At 40.2% G+C, this 22,638-nt stretch overlaps 3 protein-coding genes across 3 annotated transcripts; all 3 read left to right on the top strand.

Annotated features, from left to right (window-relative positions):
* The first annotated feature begins 1,155 nt into the window (after nt 1-1,155).
* Nucleotides 1,156-2,109, top strand: LOC122697350 (olfactory receptor 52H1-like). The gene has a single exon (XM_043908154.1). The coding sequence runs from the start codon at nt 1,156-1,158 to the stop codon at nt 2,107-2,109; it is 954 nt and encodes a 317-aa protein (XP_043764089.1).
* An 8,627-nt stretch (nt 2,110-10,736) lies between these two features.
* On the top strand, nt 10,737-11,687 carry LOC122697305 (olfactory receptor 52D1-like). The gene has a single exon (XM_043908020.1). It carries the CDS (start codon nt 10,737-10,739, stop codon nt 11,685-11,687), a length of 951 nt encoding a protein of 316 aa, XP_043763955.1.
* An 8,633-nt stretch (nt 11,688-20,320) lies between these two features.
* On the top strand, nt 20,321-21,876 carry LOC122702016 (olfactory receptor 52E4-like). The gene is made up of 2 exons (XM_043915538.1): nt 20,321-20,353; nt 20,887-21,876. The coding sequence occupies exons 1-2, from the start codon at nt 20,321-20,323 to the stop codon at nt 21,874-21,876; spliced, it is 1,023 nt and encodes a 340-aa protein (XP_043771473.1).
* Nucleotides 21,877-22,638: the final 762 nt, after the last annotated feature.

The raw sequence follows: 22,638 nt of genomic DNA, 5'->3' as shown, positions 1-22,638 counted from the left end.
TTGTCAACCTAGAAAGCAACAGACATGGACAGAGCACTGAAAAATACCAACACTCAAGAACAGGTAGAAAAGGGTGGCTCATTCCCTGGTGGCTCAGCGGTAAAGAATCCCCTTGCCAGTGCAGATGTGGGAAGATTTAACATGCTGCAGGGCAGCTAAGCCCGTGTGCCACAACTACGAAAGCCCGCGCACCTTAGAGCCCATGCTCCGTGGGAAGAGAAGTCATTGCAATGAGAAGCTGATGCACATCACTGGCCACACAAAAAGCCCATGCAGAAATGGAGACCCAGCATAGCCATCAGTAAACATTAGTAAATAAATAAAATAATATATTAAAAAAGAACAAGTAGGAAAATGAGTGAATACTGAAGTTGGAGTAAAAAATTTCTGTGTCATGTCACAAAATAAGACAGTTTGGAAGAAAGGCTCAACTGTTTTGATGATGTTTCATAAGACTGAGTAATTTTACTAATTAGATAGGGTCAAGAAGATCATTGCATAGTGCTGCCAGGAGACTGGGCTCCCTCTGCTGGGGTAGTTTTCCGGGATTAAGAAGAGGGTTCTATTCTTTCACCAAGACAAATCTGACATAGTAAGTTACTGGAGAATGTCTGATCTTCAAAACTTTCCCAACCTGGGCATATCTGACGCGGCAGAGTAAACGATTTCAATCTTAGATTTTATAGAAGAATTTTCTTTGTCTTCTCTTTACGTTTGTAGGGTGTAGAGAAGAATAAAGAAGAGACTGCATGGTCTGCTTTAGTGTCATACATTAAGCCTATCTTTTCAGCCCCTTGTGACCTTTGGGCTTTACATTGAACTTTTTTCCAAATCCCTGACCAGTGATGTTTCTTTGCCTAATATTATTTTTGTACATATTTTCTTAGAAAGTTTCCTAGCCAGGCAGAACTTGCTTTAGAGTTACATGACTTATATCTCTGGGAAAAATTATTTCTATTATGACTTAAAATTGTGACTAAAAGCTTTGCAAATATTTATGAGTAAAGAGAAGAGAAGGATAGTTCATTACTTTCTAGAACTGAAAGTGAGCAGATGATACTGGGGAAGGCTCAGAGATGCATGTCTGTAGATAATGTTAACAGCCAGTCATGAACTTTCCATTTTCAGTCTGTGAGACACAACCTATCCAAGATCATGATGGCCACGTTCAACTTGACCAGCTTCGTGAATCCAGGCTCATTCATCCTGCTGGGAATCCCAGGACTGGAGCACTTCCACATCTGGATCGGGATTCCCTTCTTTATCATTTACCTTGTGGCTCTTGCAGGCAACAGTGTGCTTCTCTATCTTATTTCCATGGAGCGCAGCCTTCATGAGCCCATGTTCTTTTTCCTCTCCATGCTGGCGGCTACAGATCTCATCCTGTCTAACACATGTGTACCCAAAACATTCAGCATCTTCTGGCTGGGTCCTCAGAAAATCACCTTTCCTGGATGTCTTACTCAGATGTTTTTTCTCCACTATAGCTTTGCCATGGATTCCGCCACCCTGCTGGCCATGGCATTTGATCGTTATATTGCTATTTGCTTTCCCCTAAGGTATAACACTATTCTCACCCGTCAGGTTATTACTAAGATTGTAATGGGTATTATCAGCAGGAGCTTCTGTATCATCTTCCCATGCGTGTTCCTATTAAAGCGACTGCCTTTCTGCCAAACACTCATCATTCCACACACATACTGTGAGCACATAGGCATTGCCCAACTCGCCTGTGCAGACATCTCCATCAACATCTGGTATGGTTTTGCTGTGCCTGTAATGACTGTTACATCAGACCTGATCCTCATTGGCATCTCCTACACTCTCATCCTTCGTGCTGTCTTTAACCTTCCATCCCAGGATGCCCGCCAGAAAGCCCTCAACACATGTGGCTCCCATGTTTGTGTCATTCTTATATTCTACATACCAGCCATATTCTCTGTCCTCACTCACCGTTTTGGTCACAATATTCCTCACTCCTTCCACATATTGATTGCCAACCTCTATGTGGCCATTCCTCCTGCACTCAATCCAATCATCTATGGGGTGAAAACCAAGCAGATTCAGGAAAAGATAATCCTACTCTTCTTCCTTAAAGGGACCCAGTGACATGAGACTGAGAGTTTGGGAAAGAAAACAGGTAACCATATCCATTTTGGAACACATTTCATTTTTTTCAAAGCTAGAATACAATGACAACTTAAATTTTTATGAAATCCTAGAATTCCACTGTGAGTTGGAAGTGGAACTCCAATTTCACTTCATTGTAAGAAGCAATGAGACAGGATAAGAAAGTAGATGTCAAGAAGGGAGGCAAGATTTGAAGATGTGTACCTGAAAAGATAGATCAACAAAAAGTTTCTATACCATTATGAAGTAGATTTCTGGGTCTTAAGGCATAAGATGAGGATCATGTATAATTTGGATAGACTATTAGTATTATAAATAGATTGCAAGAGATAAGCAAAGGTCTACCAATTTGGAATATCTTTGTAGGACACTTTCCAGTTGAGAGTTATAGAAGCTAGCAATTGATTACCCTTTTTTAAGAATCATTCAGGAAAATTATTAATTTAAACATGGTTCTCAAACATTGGTTGGTGTCACAATCACCTAGGGAACTTGGCAAAAATGTAAAGGTCCAGGCTAGATTGTAATTCACTGGGCTTTTGGGTTCTTTAACATTTCTCTGTATGATTCTGATACCTAAAAAATCTTGGATCCTTCCAGATTAAAAGTCCTGATCCTTTGAAAACCTGTAGACTTAGTTCCTGTAGTAACTTCCTGGGCCTGGAAGTAGCATAGTTCTTTATGTTCAGCATAGCTACTTTACTTCTTTCCTCATATTATTTATCCACCTTAAAACTCCACAACTTGAAATTTCATGTTCTAAAAATATACTATCAATTATCTATACTTTTTGCAGTTTTTAAAGAACTTTGACTTTGAGCACAAAAACTTTTTATCAATATTGTTGATTATTTTAACGTCCATAGAAATGATCCTTTAATAACTTGGTGTGGTAGATTGTATTTTCTAAAGATAGCCACAATAATAATATATTCCATCTTCTATGCTTTTCTGTAGTGCAAACTTGCCACTCCTATGTTAACAAGTGGAAGATAATTCTACTTCTTTTGAACCTGCACTAGACATACAGATTCTTTTACAAACAGAAATCAGTGTTAGTAATATTTGAAGCTTCTGAAATTAAACCATAAATTTTTTTTTTGCTGTTTCTAGCTGAGTCTCTTGAAATACTTCAACTTGGTGTGCTCCCTCTTAGAATCCAACTACTGTGCAACAAGCATCCCCAGCAACATAGAGAAGCCATGTCTAAATATTCTGGAGGGTGGCCCCAATGGAGACTCCAGTTAACAGTCAGCAGCAACTGCCAGTTATGTTGGTAAGCCATCTAGAACTTCCAGTCCAGCTGAGACTTCAAGTATCTATAGGATCTCAACTGACATCTCTCTGTAATGCATGAAAGACTAAAAGACAGAACTCGTCATCTAGTCAAAGCCAAGCCATAGAACCATGAGAAGTAATAATTTGCTATTTTAGGCCAAGAAATATGGGAATGGTTAGTCATGAAACAATAGATTAATAATGTAGAATTTGGTAATAGGAAGTATGGTGTTGGTATACAAAAAAGCATAAAGCATGCTGCATTCGCTGTGGAATAAGGCAACAGGCAGAAACTGAAAGGGCCTTGAGGAGGCTGTTAATGAAGTCTTGAAAAACAATGAGAAAATTATTACTAGAGGCTGGAGACAAATGAGGACTATGTAGTTGTAGAAAGTTTGGTAATATCATACTTACAATACTGTGAAAAACAGAAAATATAACTAATTAACTGATATATTTGGCTGAGGAGATTTTGAGGCAGAATACCAAAAATATCAACATTATTTTTATGTCACTTATGATAAAGTACAGATAAAGAGATATAAGCTAAAATGAAAACATTCAGTGTTTAATCATTGTTAGAGTAAATGTAAAGGAGTCATGACTGTCTGGAATCAAAGTTTTATTTATTTTTTTTTTAATTACCCACACAACAGTCTTTCCAAATGACAAAGGACTCGCAAAAGAAAAAATGCTTCAGGGTATAATGTCATCTTTAGGATGAGTCTGTAAGATCCTTTGTTAAGAATACAGAAAAAGAAGAAAAAAAAAAAGAATACAGAAATATTTAAGGATATGCCTAATAAATCTTTTTAATTAGATAAAGAAGCTCCTAAGAATCTTAATCTTCTTAAGAAGAGTCATAGCTCATGATTCTTCTTAAGAAGATTTCTTTCTTAAGAAGAATCATAGCTCAAGAATCATAGAGAATCATAGCTCATGCAAAATCAGACAGGTGGCAATCTGGAAGATATTTGTGGGTATGACTTTTGTCTAATGCAGTAAACACTAAAAGAGTCATAGAAAATCACAGTTTTTAAAACAAAATAGATATAAGCACCATCATTTTGGACTAAAAGGGACAGAGTGCAAAATTAGAAGGGGATTTTGGGCTTTCAACTTTATTATTCTGGAAACAGACTGAAAAAAGTATTCAGATGTAAACACACTTTGTTTCTCATTGAAGCACAAAGGTGACATGGAATATAGAGCTAATTGCCTAAAGGGCTTCCCTGGTGGTTCAGACAGTAAAGAATCTGCCCCTAATGTGCGAGACCCAGATTTGATTCCTGGGTCAGGAAGATTCCCTGGAGAACGGAATGGCAACCCACTCCAATATTCTTGCTTGGAGAATTCCAAGAACAGAGGAGCCTGAAGGGCTATAGTCCATGGGGTCACAAAGAGTCAGACACGACTGAGTGACTAACATTTAACTTAGCCAAGAGCCATGGAAAATCATTCCCAGGGAATAGAACTGGATTCTTATTAAGAAACTGATGATACTTACCTTTGAATGGATTTTAAAAAACTACACTTAAAAAAAAATTTTTTTAGAAAACTACACTGACTGTACGATGATTCTCCCAATATTTTACAAATGAATATTGCAGTTATCCTATCTGCATATCACTATGGTATGTTGCCGGTGTGAGCAGTTGATTTGTTTCCCATTTCTTTACTCCACAGGTCTTGAGAGGAACTGCACTCGAGGATCTATATGCAAGGAACTGAACTCAAGGAATCCTATTCACACATTGTCTTGATTTAAAGGTTGAAATCCTGGACTTTGAACTAATCCCATAATATGAACAAGACCTGGAAATCTCAGGGAAAAGGTAAATGCATTTTGCATGTAGGAGGAGATCATTATAGTGGCCAAAGGGTAAGTTGTTGTAGGTTTTATTTTCCAAAAATGGCCAAAACAATATTTTGCATCCCATATACTTTCTTCAATATGATCTTGCTATTGCTTCAAAGTCCAATTTAATTCTACCCCCTCTTATCTGGGCTGCCTTAGAGACTTTGGCAAAAAGAATGCAATAGATGTAATGTTTCAGGATATCCAAAACTAGATTTTAAGAAATCTTACATCTTCCTCATTGGTGTTATTGTATTTTTGGACATTCTCTCTAGAACACAGACATTATATTGTGAGAATCCCAACCCACATGGAGAGTTTATGTGATTGACAGTCTGTCTGAGCTCCTAGTTAATAGCCAGAATCAATTGCATCAATTTTAAAGAAACTTAGAAATGACTACAACTTCATAAAAAATCCGATTGCAGTCATTTGTGTGTGTGAGAGAAATCTCAAGTGACAATAGCCCATAAAATCAATAACAGATAATAATAAATTGTTTTAAATCACTGCTTTGGGGGAGTAGTTTGTAATGCAGTTACAAATAACTGAAACAATTTGATTTTCAGTACTCTGAATTTTTCTCCAAAACTCTTAACCATTCTACTTCATCTATTTCATTGTTTGGAAATACATAAGTATATAATATGGAAATATATATATGTGGAATATATATGTGTGTGTATATATACACACACACACATATATATACACACACATTCTTCATAATCTAAATTATAAGCATTCATTTCCTGACCCATTACCTCCTGTTTTCTAATTCACTTTCTCTTGAATCCCATTGCAATAATCCTTCAATTTCAATGCAGTAATAATCAAACTCATTACATTTTCATATTGCCTCATTTTTTCTCCTCCTTACCAGCATGAATTTAAGGTTCATTCCTAGAATTAGTTTAGTACAAATGCTTTCTCCTTTTCACTCTCCTTTACCTAGCATGCATGTGCACATGCACACAAACACTTTATTGTACTTTTTCAGTAACAGGACACTTGTCATTTCTATTCTAACTTCATTGGCTAAAACCAGCCACATGTGAACATGCGCACTCAGTTGTTCAGTCGTGTTCAAACTCTTTGCAACCCCATGGACTGTAGCCTGCCAGGCTCCTCTGTCCATGGAATTTTCCAGGCAAGAATACTGGAGCAGGTTGCCATTTCCTCCTCCAAGGGATCTTCCCGGCCCAGGGATTGAACCTGGGTCTCCTGAATCTCCTTCATTGGCAAGCGAATTCTTTACCACTGAGCCGCTAGGAAGTTCCACCTGCCACATGTCCCCATCGACATACATCAGAAGCACATATACAGAAAGGAAAGACAAGTCAGACATATGAGAATGAAAAACCTCTGTTGCAGAATCCAGCCAACCTTGCCTTTTTGTCTCTGGTCTCATCTACTCTTGTTTACCCGCCCCCCTCACTCTTGCCTTACTTGCCTTCCTGAATCTCAAACACATCAGATACAGTCTACTTCAGGGCCTTGATAATTCACTTGCTGTAAATGTCCAAGTTTCATGTTGCATCAATTAAATCAGCATGATTATGGGTAGGATTAATGCATCAGCAGTTTTTATAATAAAAAGCCCCAGGAGTTTCCAGTCTACAGTAAAGTTTTGGAACCACCAACTTTAAGTATAATTAATAGCTTTATTTTACAGATGAGGAATCTGAGGATTTGAAAAATTGAAAATGTATTTGAAATTTCTCAGTTAGTAAATATCAGAGCTGGGACTCAAATTTGTATATTTCTCAGTCCCATCTGCTATATTTCCTGTATAAAATAGATTCTTCTGTGTGTGAGCACTAGAATAAAGGAAATCATCTTTCAAGTTTCTTTATGCATGTGTGCTAAGGCCCTTTAGCACTGTCCAACTCTAATAGTGTTGCAACCCTATGGACTGCAGCCCGCCAGGCTCCTCTGTCCATGGGATTCTCCAAGCAGGAATACTGGAGTGGGTTGCCATGCCCTCCTCCAGGGGATCTTCCAGAGATTGTACCCTTGTCTTTTACAACTCCTTCACTAGCAGGCAGATAGATTCTTTACCACTATAGTCACCTGGGAGACCCCAAGTTTCTTCATACTTACTCTCAAATAACTTTTCAAAAATCTTGCACAAAATTAAACACCAACTTGCATGAAATTCACAGACAAATTGGGAATAGCATTTTGCACTGAATACGTATTTATAGTTCAATACCAGTGAATCAGATACTAGGTCTGGGGTGTGAGAGGGAGAAGAGGGGTGACAGGATAACTAAGATGTTTACGATGATGTGCGATCTGCCCAGTGAGTACACTTGAAATAAATCTGAGTCCGCCGTGTCTCTTTTTCCTTGGAAAGCCATATTCCCATAGCTCAGAATCACTCTAGTCCTAGATAATCTTAGATGATGGTCCTATTCTGGGAGGAAATGCCATTGTTTCCTGTCACATATTTCCCAAGTACACACTTTCCATGTTGCCTTAATTTATAGGAATTTTTCTTGACCCAATCAACCTAACATTCAATTTTGCCTTTCCACTCCAGAATACCTAGCTGAACCAAGTGAGAGTTTGATGGAAAACACTGAAGAATATTTCAGAAGACAAATATGTAACTTCCTTAGAGCATTGTTGGAAAAGCATGTATGTTGCACTGGACTATAACTAACAGTACCTTTGAGTAGATAGCTTATGATCTGGTACAATTAGATGAAGGAAAAAAGAACAAAAGTTACCCAAATGAGTGACAAAATGTTAAGAGAATAAAGACTTAAACTCAAGCTAGAGGAATTCAGATCAAACATAGTGATTATTTTCTTGAGAACGGGAGAACGAAAGGAAGTTGTGCAAAATCCAACTCCAGGTAGATCTCTTCCCAGTCTATTTTTATTCCTTGTTGCCTCCTTTCTCTTTGAATTTCCCTTCTCAACAGTTTGACACAATTTGGCAAATTATATCTTTTTCTCAAGGGCTGAGTGAGTATTAACTTACTGTGAGACAGTGATGATCCTTCCTGACTTAAAAAAATGTCCAGCATCTAAGAGAAGACTCTGACATGACTGTGTTTCCCCAGAGATCTTCTTGGCAAATTCACTTTTACTTTTAGCAGCTGGGAGCACTGGTGCTCTGAGCCACACCACAACCCCTTTGGGTCTAACAAGCCTTCAGAGGGTAGGGATAAATGAGACCAAATCTCAGATCCTGGAACTATACTATTTTGTGCTGGATCAATATTTCTCTAGTGCAACTGACCACCAATGCTGGGAGTAAGTGTTTAATGGACAAGAAGGATAGAAAAAGGTTGAAGACTGTTCTGTAAAGCCAAGAGCAGAGGTAGGGAGGAGATACAGAGGGATAAAAGTCCTACAAACATATTGATGTCCTTGTCTACTCCAGAAGTCATCTCAGATTGGCACCCGACTCCAGTACAAGAGGTACAGTTTCTTGAATCCTTCAAGTATTAGGGCAGCCTTATTGCATACCAAAGTGAACCATCAGTAAGTCTTTCTTTTATTTGTATCTCAATTGTTTTGTTGCAGTTAGAGATTTTAGTCCCTTACTATTTCACTTATGGGTTCAAGATAAGTCAATCAAAGCTCTAGGAGTAGCTTTTCTTAAAGCAATAATGAGGTAAGAATGTCTCATTCTGCATCTTGTTCTCACTATCAGTCAGGCCAGCCAGGCGGGAGTAAAGATACATACACTTGTTAGTAAGCAACCTTGTACTTGAGTACCTAGGACCCTATAGTGCCCTCAGAAAACATAGGGAATCAGAAAACTTATTAGATTTCCAATCTCCTCCATGACTGAAGATTCCATCCTCCAAATCTAATTGTCTTGATTCTGTCCTACAATTTCTCACAAAGAAAGTTTCAAAGCCCACAAAGCTAGGAATACCTGTTGCATTACCCCAGGTTCTGTTTGTCCTGTCCATGGCAAAATCAGATCTCTGTCTTATTGAATAGTCTAAGAGAAGTTCTTCCTTTAACAGAAATGATATGCATTCCTTCATCTTTACTCTTTCTTGGTAGCAGCACAAAACACATTCCCTTTATTTAAAAAAAAAAACTCATATATCAGAATTGCCTTTTGCTCCCAAGGGAGATTTATGAGGGGACCTCAGTGACATTGCCATGTTGATGGGCTCATTGAGGAGCCATCCATCTCTTATCTTGACAGAGTCCACCTAACCTAACTAACTGAGGACTAGTTCTGGCTACCTCTGAAAACAGTTCTTGATTGAAAAGAGGGTGACACCACAGTGCCTTCAACCATGGCTTACAAGCTCAAGAAAGACCAATATGTCTTTCAACTTGAGAGACTAAATAAAGTTTCCTCTTCTGAAAGGCAAATATATAGTTAGACTCAGACATTTGCAAAAGCACGAGAAGTATCAGTGAGTATTGTAACAAATGTTTCTTTAAATATAGGACTGCATTATGTACTTTATGTGATTTTCTCAATTAATTATTTGAAAAAACCCTAAAACATTATTACCTGAAATTTATATTGGAAAACTGAAGACTGAGGAGAATAAAATATTTGCTGAGGATAATCCAGTTAGCAAGTAACAGCAACCATATCAGATTTTGAACCCAGAAGTCTAAATCTAGTCTGGACCACATAAAGAGGATGACAATCCTGGAAACTGAGTTGTGCAAGAGATGCTTGAAGCATTTGGGGAAAACTCAGATTTGGAGACTAAATTTAATTTCCTCAGAGGAGCTTTCTCTAAGCAGGAACTGGCTTATGTATCTTTTCTTCATAGCATACATAACATGGAAACCACTTTCAAAGGTGTGGGTGTCAGTATAAGAAAACTACAAGTGCGTATGAAGTTATTGGGTTATTGATAGCAGGCACTGTCACAACCCTTGGACCAAAGGAACAAGAGGAGAAATATGGCTAAAAGAGAAAACCAGAGCCAAAAAGCCTGCTGGCAGAGAGGTGTGTCCAGCTTACAGCAAACTTGCTGGGGGAAAGCTGAAGGAAAAAATCCCTGACCTCCCTGCAGTCTCCAGATGGTGTTGCCCATTGTCACATCAAACCAGAAATGAGAGGGCAAGGGACTCTGTCATTGTAGCCCAGTGTCCCAGGGACCAGAACAAAGTAGAAAGTGGCAGAGAATCGACCAAAGGAGAAAAATACAAGATATTCCTCACAGCATGCACTAAGAAAGGTTATATTTGCATGATATTAATAGTTGATGATTTTCCCATGTTAGAATATTAGGCAGAAATGGAGAGGTTTCACTGGAAGATGAAAATCTTAGAAGCGGGCATATTAGTTACAAAGCTGTTTTAATTACTCAGGAAAGAAATGAGGAAGGAATGATTTGGAGTAGAACTGGTAGAAATGGAAGAAAGGTATGACATTAAAGATTTGTAGGAGAAATAGATTGTTTCTAGGATGAATTTATTTCACCTTATAATAGCTTTCAAAAAGATAAAGCCTGATTCTCTGCATCATTATGGTTTCTGCACCTGTCCCCAATGACACTACCTTCCATCCTTCCACATTTATTCTACTTGGGATCCCTGGGATGAGAGACCAGCACATTTGGGCTGCCATCCCCTTCTGCTCCATGTATATCCTCGCTCTGGTTGGCAATGGAACTATCCTCTACATCATTACGAAGGAGAGAACTCTGCATGAGCCGATGTATCTCTTTCTGTGCCTGCTGTCCATCACTGACCTGGTACTCTGTTCGACCACATTGCCCAAAATGCTAGCAATCTTCTGGCTTAAGTCCCACATAATATCCTACCAAGGCTGCCTCACCCAGATGTTTTTTGTGCATACAATCTTTGCCACAGAATCAGCTGTTCTGCTGGCCATGGCTTTTGACCGCTACGTGGCTATCTGCTGTCCACTTCATTATGCATCCATCCTCAACGCCGTGGTGATTGGGAAGATTGGTCTGGCATGTGTGATCCGTGGCCTTCTCTTTGTTTTCCCCTTTGTCATCCTCATAGAACGCTTACCTTTCTGTGGACATCACATCATCCCTCACACCTACTGTGAACATATGGGCATTGCCAAATTGGCCTGTGCCAGCATCAGGCCCAACACCATTTATGGTCTCACCGTGGCCCTTTCAGTCACCGGCATGGACGTGGTCCTCATCGCCACTTCCTATGGCCTGATCCTGCAGGCTGTGCTGCGCCTGCCCTCCAAGGATGCCCAGTTCCGAGCATTTAGCACTTGTGGAGCTCATATATGTGTGATTCTTGTATTCTATGTACCTGCCTTTTTTTCCTTTTTCGCCCACCGCTTTGGCCAGCAAATACCTCCTCATGTGCATATTGTACTTGCAAATCTCTATCTCCTTATGCCCCCTGTCCTCAACCCCTTGGTCTATGGCATTAACACCAAACAGATCCGCCTGAGAATATTTGACTTTTTTATGGGGAGAAGATAGTTACCTCTCTCCATAACCCAAGGAAGAACTGGTAAAGCTATAATTAATTTGCTACTTTCTCAAACATCTCTTATCCTTGTACTAGAAGTTGCTGTTTCTGCCAATCCTAGCAAGTCAGTTGTTGTTGTCCAGTCATTAGGTCGTGTCTGACACTTTGTGATCGCATGAACTGCAGCACACCAGGCTTCCCTGTCTGTCCTTCACTATCTCCTGGAGTTTGCTCAAACTCAAGTCAATTGAATCAATGATGTCATACAACCATCACATCCTTTTTTGCTCCCTTCTCCTGCCCTCAATCTTTTCCATCATCAGGGTCTTTTCCAATGAACTGGCTGTTTGCATCAGGTGGTCAAAGTATTGGAGCTCCAGCTTCAGCAACAATCCTTCTAATGAACATTCAGGATTGATTCCCTTTAGGACTGACTAGTTTGATCTTATTGCAGTCTAAGGGACTCAAGAGTTTTCTCCAGAACCACAATGAGAAAGGATCAGTTCTTCAGTGGTCAGCCTTCTTTATGGTCCAACTCTCATATCAGTACATGACTACTGGAAAAACCATAGCTTTGACTATACAGACCTGTGTCAGCAAAGTGATTTTAATATACTGTCTACATTTGTTATAGATTTTTTTCCAAGGAGCGAACATCTTTTAACGTGGCTGTTATCACCATCTGCAGTGATTTTAGAGCCCCAAAAAATAAAACCTGCCACTGTTTCCACTTTTTCCCCACCTATTTGTCAATGAAATGATGGGACCAGATGCTATGACCTTAGTATTTTGACTTGAGTTTTAAGCCAGCTTTTCCACTCTCCTCTTCACCTTCATCAAGAGGCTCTTTAGTTTCTGTGCTCTTTCTGCCATTAGGGTGGTATCATCTGCACATCTGTGGTTATTGATATTTCTCCCTGTGATCTTGATTCTAGCTTGTGCTTCATCCAGCCTGGTATTTCACATGAGGTACTCTGTATATAAGTTAAATAAGCAGGCTGACAATATACAGCCTTGACATACTCCTTTCCCAGTTTTGAACCAGCCCATAGTTCCATGCCCAGTTCCAACAATCGATTCTTGCCCTGACTACAGTTTTCTCAGGAGGCAGGTAAGGTGGTCTGGTATTCCCATCTCTTAAAGAATTTTCCACAGTTTGTTGTGATCCACACAGTCACAGCAAGTCAGTACCACGTATTAGCTGGGAGATTTTGAAGAACAACTTATTTATACCTGCTAAATATATAGAAAAGTATTTTCCTATAATGCTATTACATGGCCTGTTCATGTTCCTATAAGTCTTGAATCTTCCTAGGAAAAGATCAGGAAGCAATGTAGTAACTTTAAACTGATAGTAAGAACCATAGAAAGCTTTCTTTCTGTAAAAGAAATCCCATGTGCTGGAAGTAGAGAAAAAGTGGTCAAAAAAGAACTATTTACTAAGAGCCAGCCTCAAGAAATTGAGAATCACACACACACACACACACACACACACACACACACACACACACACTGATTAAATGATTGTTTACACTTTCTTTGACCAAGAGTGTTTGCAGTAGAAGTGTCAGCCCTAGGTCAGAGATGGCTGGGAGAGGGCAGGATCCTTTGGATCTGGAATTAGATTTGAAAGAGATGAAAATGACTGCTGGGTGCTTTATTGTGAGAAGTCTGGAAACACATATGTCAATGGGAAAGATATAGCACAGGTTTTTCAACAAATTACTTCAGAGTGACACTTTGTAGCTAATATATTTACCTTATGACCAATGACATTTGCATTTTCCTGATATTGTCAGAGCAATTAAATTTTACATGCAAATTATTTTGTGGGTCACTATGGACTTGTCCTGATCTTTTCTTTATCTCATATAGTCAACAACACATTGTGTATCCTAGAATCCCCAGGACACAGAGTTTTCTGCTAATGTTATCCAAATTGACATAATAGAACAATGAAAAGAAATAGGCTTATGATCACACAGGAAGAAAGACAAATATCTTTACTAACGAATGACAGGATTTTTCTACAGAGAAAACCCATAAGCCTCTAGAGATAGATTTTTAAAACTAATGATACTTCAAGAAATTTGCTGAGTTCAAAGCAAATAAATAAAATCACAAACTAACACATTTTTATGTAAAGCCACCATTAGGAATGCATATTTTAAAATTTATAGCAATAGCAACAAAATCTATGGTACTTTAATCCAACAGAAATGTGCATGGTCTCTATGTTAAACAATTAAGAAAGTAATTGAAATATAGTTGAAAAAATAAAAAAGAATATACAGGATCTCCCTACGGAAAGCCAGGTCCTGTAACTGATTCTCCTGACTCCAAGACCTGAGCTTCAAAGGTTGGTCCCAGACACATTCCAGAGAATTTTGTACCAAAACTCGAATGGACCGTCCAGCTTACTACTGATACATGCCTGAACACCGTTTCAGGAGAGGCCCTTCTCCCGTCGGCTACTCTGTCTCTCATCAGTTAGAAGAGCTGGATGTGGGGGGAGGCAGGAGCCCAGGGCCATGCTTGATTTCTACTGACCCTTCTTGCCATATGGGACTCGCAGTGTGCCTCCCGGCCCCACCCAGCCTGTCCCCTTCTCATGCAGCTTTAAAACCTTACTACTTTTATTTAAAGAGGAACCAGATTGGAGCAAGTGGCTTCCCCTGCCCTGAACACCTTGCATTCCCTGTGGGGGACACAGGAGGTGTGGGGGGTAGGGAGTGGTGCATGAGCACCTTCTCCCAGGGCTTGGAGACATCTTCCTGGCGACATGGCTACAGGTTGTTGCATATGTTTGTTTGGAAACCAAGCCGAATGCCTGCCAGGCAGCCAGAGGTCTGGGTGAAGGCTGACTCCCCTGCTCAGCCCAGGGGCACATGTCCTAGGCCAGCCTGCCATCCCTGGAGCAGGGGGGCCACCTCCCAGGGTCCATTCCTGGGTCAGGGTGCCTGGGCGTGTGGAGGGAGGCTCACCTTGGAGAGTCCTTATCCCAAGGGCCAAGGTCCCTGAAGGCTGGAGGGTAGCTGAGCAGCCGTGCGTTGCTGCAGTCAGGGCCGCTATGGCTCCCACTGGCCAGGAATCAGCCTGGGAATCTCTGTATGCTGGGTGCACTCGGGGTCTCAGCCTCCCTGGCCTTCTCAGATGGCCCTCCTCCTCCCAAAGCTATTGATGGAGCTTCTCTGGGGTTGTTTGCCAAATCCCACATTAGACTCCAAGGGTCCAAGATTATTTCCATCTGAATACATATTTTCCTTATCTGTAGGAACTTGTGTGTTTTTTTTTTTCCAACCAGCACCACGCCATGCTTCCAAAGGCCACATTTCTCCTTTCTCCATCTATACTGAAGTAGTACAGTTGTACAGTCCCCAATCTTGCCTTGGCTTGCTTGGATAAAACTTTGTATGTATTTTGTAAGACATAGATTCTATATTGTAATGATGCCCTATCAAAAAGAAAAAAATTAATGAAAATGTAAATTTTATTGTTATAATGTGTATGCATGTTTAGTGAAGTTTACATTTTGAAATAAAATTTATGATTCATTATTTTTAAAAACTGAATAAAAAAGAATGTATATTATGAAATTCATGGATATGGAAAATGATAAAAATAGGAAAAATAGAAATAATGAAAGATAAAGGCATGCACTTCCCAGGAGAAATATAGACAAAAATTTTTTATCAAATCAACCTCAACCATCTCAGTACTAAGAACAAAGCAGTGAAAACCACTTTTACACTCCTTAAGTTGGCATATACTTAGAACAAAAATCAGAAAATACTAAAAAATTAGTGAGGATATAGAGAAATAGTAATACTTAAGCATTGCCAATGGGATATTAAATGTGCATCCACTGGTTTCAAGATCAATTTGAAATACTTAGCAAAGTTAGAGATATGTATATCTTACAAACCAGAAATTTCACTCCTCAATATTATCCTTTGAGGCACACTGCAAAAGTGAACAGATATCTTTAAATAAGAATATTAAACACCATTTATTTTATCATTATTATCTTCAAATGTTTGTTTTTACTACTGAATTTCAGAATCACTTTGGCAAAATTTCAAATAAAATGAATCATTAAAATGTGTTTGGATTTGCCTTTAATTTATAAATTCATTTAAGAAGTTATAGCCTTTAAATAGTTGTGCTGGATTCCTTCGTGGTACAGTGGATAAGGATCTGCCCGTCAATGCAGGGGAAACGGGTTTAATCCCTGGTCTAAGAGGATTCGACATGGCTTGGAACAGCTGAGCCCGTGTGTCACAACTACAGAGTCCATGCTCTAGAACACTTGAGCTGCAACTATTGAGCCCAAGTGCCACAAACTACTGAAGCCCAAACGCCCTAGAGCCTGTGCTCCACAAGAGATGCCACCATAGTGCAGAACCCTTACACCACAACAAAGAGTAACCCCTGATCGTGGCAACTAGATAAAGCCCGTATGCAGCAATGAAGACCTAGCGTAACCAATAAATAAATGAATAAATAAATTATTTTTAAAAGTTTTGCTTTTGGTGTCTATATACATGGGAAAACAAAAACAAGTAAAATCTCATGAACTAGGAAACATATTTAGCTAATATTTAAATGACATTATTTGCCTAGTCTTTCATTCATTCGTCAATTACATATGCCCACTATGTACCATTAAACTAGAGATCTCTTCAAGAATATTAGAGATACCAAGGGAAATTTTCATGCAAAGATGGGCACAATAGAGGACAGAAATGGTATGGATCTATCAGAAGCAGAAGATATTAAGAACAGGTAGCAAGAATACACAGAAGAACTATACAAAAAAGACCTTCACGACACAGAGAATCACGATGGTGTGATCCCTCACCTAGAGCCAGACATCATGGAATGCCAAGTCAAGTGGGCCTTAGGAAGCATCACTACGAACAAAGCTAGTAGAGGTGATGGAATTCCAGTTGAGCTATTTCAAATCCTAAAAGATGATGCTATGAAAGTGCTGCAATCAATATGCCAGCAAATTTGGAAAACTCAGCAGTGGCCACAGGACTGGAAAAGGTCAGTTTTCATCCCAATTACAAAGAAAGGCAATGCCAGAGAATGCTCATATTACTGCACAGTTGCATTCATCTCACAGGCCAGCAAAGTAATGCTCAAAATTCTCTAAGCCAGGCTTCAACAATACATGAACTATGAACTTCCAGATAGTCAAGTTGGATTTAAAAAAGGCAGAGGAACCAGAAATCAAATTGCCAATATCCATTGGATCATTGAAAAAGCAAGAGATTTTCAGAAAAACATCTACTTACACTTTATTGACTATGCCAAAGACTTTGGCTGTGTGGACCACAATAAACTGTGGAAAATTCTGAAAGAGATGGGAATACCAGACCACCTGACCTGCCTCTTGAGAAACCTGTATGCAGGTCAGGAAACAAAAGTTGGAACTGGACATGGAAAAAGAGACTGGTTCCAAATAGGAAAAGGAGTACGTCAAGGCTGTGTGATGTCACCCTGATTATTTTGCTTACATGCAGAGTACATCATGAGAAATTCTGGGCTGGAGGAAGCACAAGCTGGGATCAAGACTTCAAGGAGAAATATCAATAACCACAGATATGCAGTTGACACCTTCCTTAAGGCAGAAAGTGAAGAAGAACTAAAGAGCCTCTTCATGAAAGTGAAAGAAGAGAGTGAAGAATTTGACTTAAAGCTCAACATTCAGAAAACTGAGATCATGGCATCCGGTCCCATCATCTCGTGGCAAATAGATGGGGAGACAGTGGAAACAGTGGCAGATTTTATTTTTCTGGGCTCCAAAATCACTGCAGATGGTGATTACAGCCATGAAATTAAAAGATGGTTACTCCTTGAAAGGAAAGTTATAAATGACCTAGACAGCATATTAGAAAGCAGAGACATTACTTTGCCAACAAAGATCTGTCTAGTCAAGGCTATGGTTTTTCCAGTGGTTATGTATGGATGTGAGAGTTGGATTATAAAGAAAGCTGAGTGCCGAAGAATTGATGCTTTTGAGCTGTGGTGTTGAGAGACGACTCTTGAGAGTCCCTTGGACTGTAAGGAGATCCAACCAGTCCATCCTAAAGGAGATCAGTCCTGGGTGTTCATTGGAAGGACTGATGTTGAAGCTGAAACTCCAATACTTTGGCCACCTGATGTGAAGTACTGACTCATTGGAAAAGACCCTGATGCGGGAAAGATTGAAGATGGGAGGAGAAGGGGTTGACAGAGGATGAGATGGTTGGATGGCATCACCTACTCAATGGACATGAGTTTGAGTAAACTCCGGGAGTTGGTGATGGACAGGGAGGCCCGGCGTGCTGCAGTCCATGGCGTCGCAGAGAGTTGGACATGGCTGAGCAACTGAACTCACTCATGGGCTGTGCTGTGCTGTACTTATCTCAGTCATGTCTGACTCTTTGAAACTCCATGGACTGTAGCCCACCAGGCTCCTCTGTCCATGGAGATTCTTCAGGCAAGAATACTGTAGTGGATTGCCATGCTGTCCTCAAGGGGATCTTCCCATCCCAGGGATCGAACCCAGGCCTCCAGCATTGCAAGTGGATTCTTTACTGTCTGAGCCACCAGGGAAACCCAAGAATACTGGAGTGGGTAGCCTATCCCTTCTCCAGGGGATCTTCCCAACCCAGGAATTGAACCAGGACCTCCTACTTGCAGGCAGATTCTTTACCAGCTGAGCTACCAGGGAAACCTACTATGTGGCATGTAAGATGTTAATGAGAGGGACAGACTATTTGCAGAGAAATCAGATGGGGCTATTATCCCAGAGTGGTGTGATTATCCAGAAAATTAAGGTGAAAAGTTTTGACTAAAGTGAGAATCCTCTGGTTGATAATAGAAGGTGCTTGATGGAATTAGGGGCATACTATGAAGAAAGGTTTCTTTAGTAATTGTGTTCAGGTATTTGACAGGCCTGAGGATAAAATAATGGGGAGCAGGACTAGGAAGAAATGGTTATTTTTGGTTGTTACCTGTCATTCAGGACCACCTTGGGACATAGAGAAAAACAAATGACTAAGCTCAAGATTTCTGCATGCTATTAGAGTTACAACTTTCTGTAGGGGAAGCTGTGTGGATGTCTCTATGAGCAGGTGCATCTATGTTTGCCCTTACGGTGATGTAATGGTAAAGAATCTACCTGCCAATGGAGGTGATACAAGAGATTTGGGTTAGATCCCTGGGTTGGGAAGATTTCTTGAATTAGGAAATGGCAACCCACTCCAGTATTCTTACTTCGAAAATTCCATGGACAGAAGAGCCTAGTGAACAACAGTCCATGCCATGGTCGCACAAAGTTGGACATGACTGAGCAACTAAGCACGTAAGTACATTGATGTACTCTTTCTATTGATGTACTGACTGACCCAGCTTGTTTATATTGCCACTCACATTCCTTTGCCATTGTTTCACTCTTAGTGACACCTGACTGTGAACAAAGTCTCCCTACAGAGCCTGTCTACAGGCAGAACTTGTACTACATCGGGATTTAGAATATGGCTCCCTGAGGCCCATTTCTGATACATCTTTGAAAGATTTTATGATGCTTTTGTTCTGTCTTGTGCATTTTGCAATGGACTTGGAGAGATATTTTTGAAGACTTTAATGATGCTCTCTTTGGAACCATGAGAAAGGAAACATGGTCACATTTGGACTCAGAGATTGAGAGGATGCTGAAACAGGAGAGGCTGTGGGTGCTGAGTGAAGTAGGTGGTATCGAAGAAAATGCCCTGGAGGTGTTTGGATCAAAACTATTAACCTGAGAAAAAAGCTAGAGTGAAGTCAGAAAGCACTGAGGGATAGACAGAACTCGAGACTACTAACACCACTTTACCAGGGTATCAACAACAGGGTTTGTGCCTCTGACTATTTCATGAGCTTGAATACTTCAGCCAGGAAGCAAAGTCTCCCTGGTTATCAAATGCTCACACATGTGGGAATGGGGTCTTTGAAGGTGTCCAAACTGCAAAACCCTAATCTAGTCCCAGACTCAGATTTAACTTTACCCCCCTTCTCCAAGATCCCCTGGAGAAGGAAATAGTGACCCACTCCAGTACTCTTGCCTGGGAAATCCCATGGATGGAGGAGGCTGACAGACTATAGTCCACGGGGTGGCAAGAGTCAGACACAACTGAGTGACTTCACTTTCACTTTTCCCTCTCTCAGGCTCTTTCAGGACTGCCAAAGACAGCGTTATTCCCAACATCCCTAAGGTCTACCAGCATTATCTTTTGGGAGCTCAGGGCAACCTTTAGCGTTCATCTTACAATTAATAGCAGTAGTGTGATGCTTAGGGGATGAAGGAGTAATGAAGATCTAATTTTGGACACCCTGGGGGCCTTTACTTAAGTTATTTAATGAGACACACCATGGATTCTGAGTGCCTGAACAAGAGGAGTGGAGAGATGCTGGGCTATGAGTGTGCTCTTCAGGAGACAAATGAATGTTTGCTAAGCCATGCTTACATACATGTATATGTACTCACTCACAGGCATTTGAAGACAGTGTTTGGGACTAGCTTTCCACTCTCTTATTGCCTCACATTCAGGTAAATGATTCTAGGTGAGTATGGACTTTATATTCACATTTTGGTGGCCTCATCTCAGAGATTCAGATGATCAGAATCTTACTGCCTTCTTTATTCTTATTCAGCATTTTACAGTTCCCACGATTCCTAAGCCTGTAATAAATGTGTATTATTTAGCTCATGGATAAGAATTCTGCTGTAAGTTTTCAAGTTCTCTTATTTTATAAACAGCTTTTTGTTGACCTGTTTATTTGGCCTTTGGTTTGTTGAGAAAGGAATGTGATACTTTATCAATTTTTCTCTGTATTTCTATGTATGTTTGTTTCATATACTTTGAGTTATAGTCTTTCAGTGAAAATACATTAAAGAATATATTCAATGTATCCCTGTAAATTTAATGGCATGTTCTGGTAATTATGAATCCATCTGTTCTTAATAAAATTGCTACTATAAAATATATTCTCTCAGATATTAATTTTATGCCACATTATTAATATTCTACCATAGCATACAATTCTTTTCTATTCTAATAAAAAATCACAATTATTTTTGTGTATCTTAATATTCCAACTTTTATTTCTACTTTGAAAATCTTGATTCTTTTTAAAATCCAGACTCAGTTGTTTCTGAATTGCCCTTTTCAGGTGCTCCACCACGGGACCAGCATGACTGGCTGCAATGCTTCCCAGGGCCACCCCTCTTTCTTCCTTCTCCAAGGCATTCCTGGGATGGAGGACAAACACAAGTGGATCTCTATTCCTTTCTCTTCCATGTACTTTGTCACCATCCTGGGGAACTGCACCATCCTCTTCACCATCTCCACAGAGCGCTCCCTGCATAAGCCCATGTTCCTGCTCCTTGGCATGCTGGCCCTCACGGACCTGGGCATGTCCACGACCACCATCCCCAAGGTGCTGTGCATCTTCTGGTTTGACCAGAGTGACATCAGCTTTGAGGGCTGCCTGGTCCAGCTGTTCTTCCTCCACTCCATCTCTGTCTTGCAGTCTGCCATCCTCATGTCCATGGCCTTTGACCGCTACGTGGCCATCTGTGAGCCCCTGCGCTATGCCACCATCCTTTCCAACAGCCGCATCGGGCTCATCGGCCTCGTGAGTTTAGTGAGAGCTGTCCTGCTCATTCTCCCCATGCCCATCCTCCTCCAGCAGATGCCCTTTCATGCCAGGCATGTCATCCCCACCACCTACTGTGAGCACATGGCCGTGGTGAAGATGGTGTGTGTGGACACCACAGTCAACAGGGTGTATGGTCTGGTGGTGGCCTTGTTGGTTATTGGGGTAGACATCTCAGCTATTGCCTCATCTTATGTGCTGATCATCCGGGCTGTAATGCGGCTCTCTTCTAAGGAAGCCCACCAGAAAGCAGTAAATACCTGCACCACACACATCTGTGTCATGCTTATCTCTTACACTCCCTCACTGTTTTCTTTTCTCACTCATCGCTTTGGCCAGGGAATCCCACCTCATGTGCACACCATTCTTGGCAGCCTCTACTTCCTTGTACCTCCAATGCTCAACCCTATTATTTATGCAGTGAAAACCAAAGAGTTTCGGGACAAATTGACAAAATGTGGGTGCTGGAAGAAGAAGCTTGTAAACATTATCCATGATCAGAAACCTTTCTGATTATTAGTGCTGGTGGGTACGAGAAAACAAAAAAAGTATATGCTGTTCCTGGAGGAATTGGCTCATGGGAAAAATATGTATACTTGCAGATTGCAACCAAAATCATTGGACAGATGGGCTAAGACAAAGGAGACCCACCTCATTCACAGGAATTTAAAAGCAAGGCAGTTATCCTCTGTTAAATAAAAATAATGACATATTCTTCCATAACAGACATACATGTTGGGCAAGTTATATGTGGTCATACATGTAAGAACAAGCACTTGGAACAATAACATACTGTACATATAAAGTAGGGTGATATGTTTCCATAAGAACATAAGAGCAAATAATAACTTACTCACCACTTGGTCACTTCAAGGCTAAGGTGTAATGTACCTGCGTGTTTAAGGAGGAATAGAAAGTGGTGAAAGCTGAGGTGAGTGAGAAGGAACCGGGAAAGTTCTAAATTGCATTTAGGGTCATTATTTTATTATCCCTGCTGCAGAAGGCTTACATTTAGGGATCAAGAATTGTTGTTTCCTTGAAGAACTAGGCAATTTGGGTGTGAATATCACCTCCAATTAACAGAGAAATTTGAACAGATAATGAAAAATGGGAAAATTCTAATTTTAAAAAGATTTGTATGTATCTTAATTAATTTCATATTTTAATTCTTCAAGTCAACTCTCCTACCCTTTTCAACTAATTCCAGTGTCTGTCAGAATCTCTTAAAAAGACAGAATTCTGAGAAATTCTGCTGATGGTTATAGTTATAAAAGT

Source organism: Cervus elaphus, chromosome 1 (genome assembly GCF_910594005.1).
Source record: "Cervus elaphus chromosome 1, mCerEla1.1, whole genome shotgun sequence".
NCBI lineage: Eukaryota > Metazoa > Chordata > Mammalia > Artiodactyla > Cervidae > Cervus > Cervus elaphus.
The sequence above is the reverse complement of the archived record's forward strand: the minus strand, read 5'-3'. Positions and strand labels throughout refer to the sequence as shown.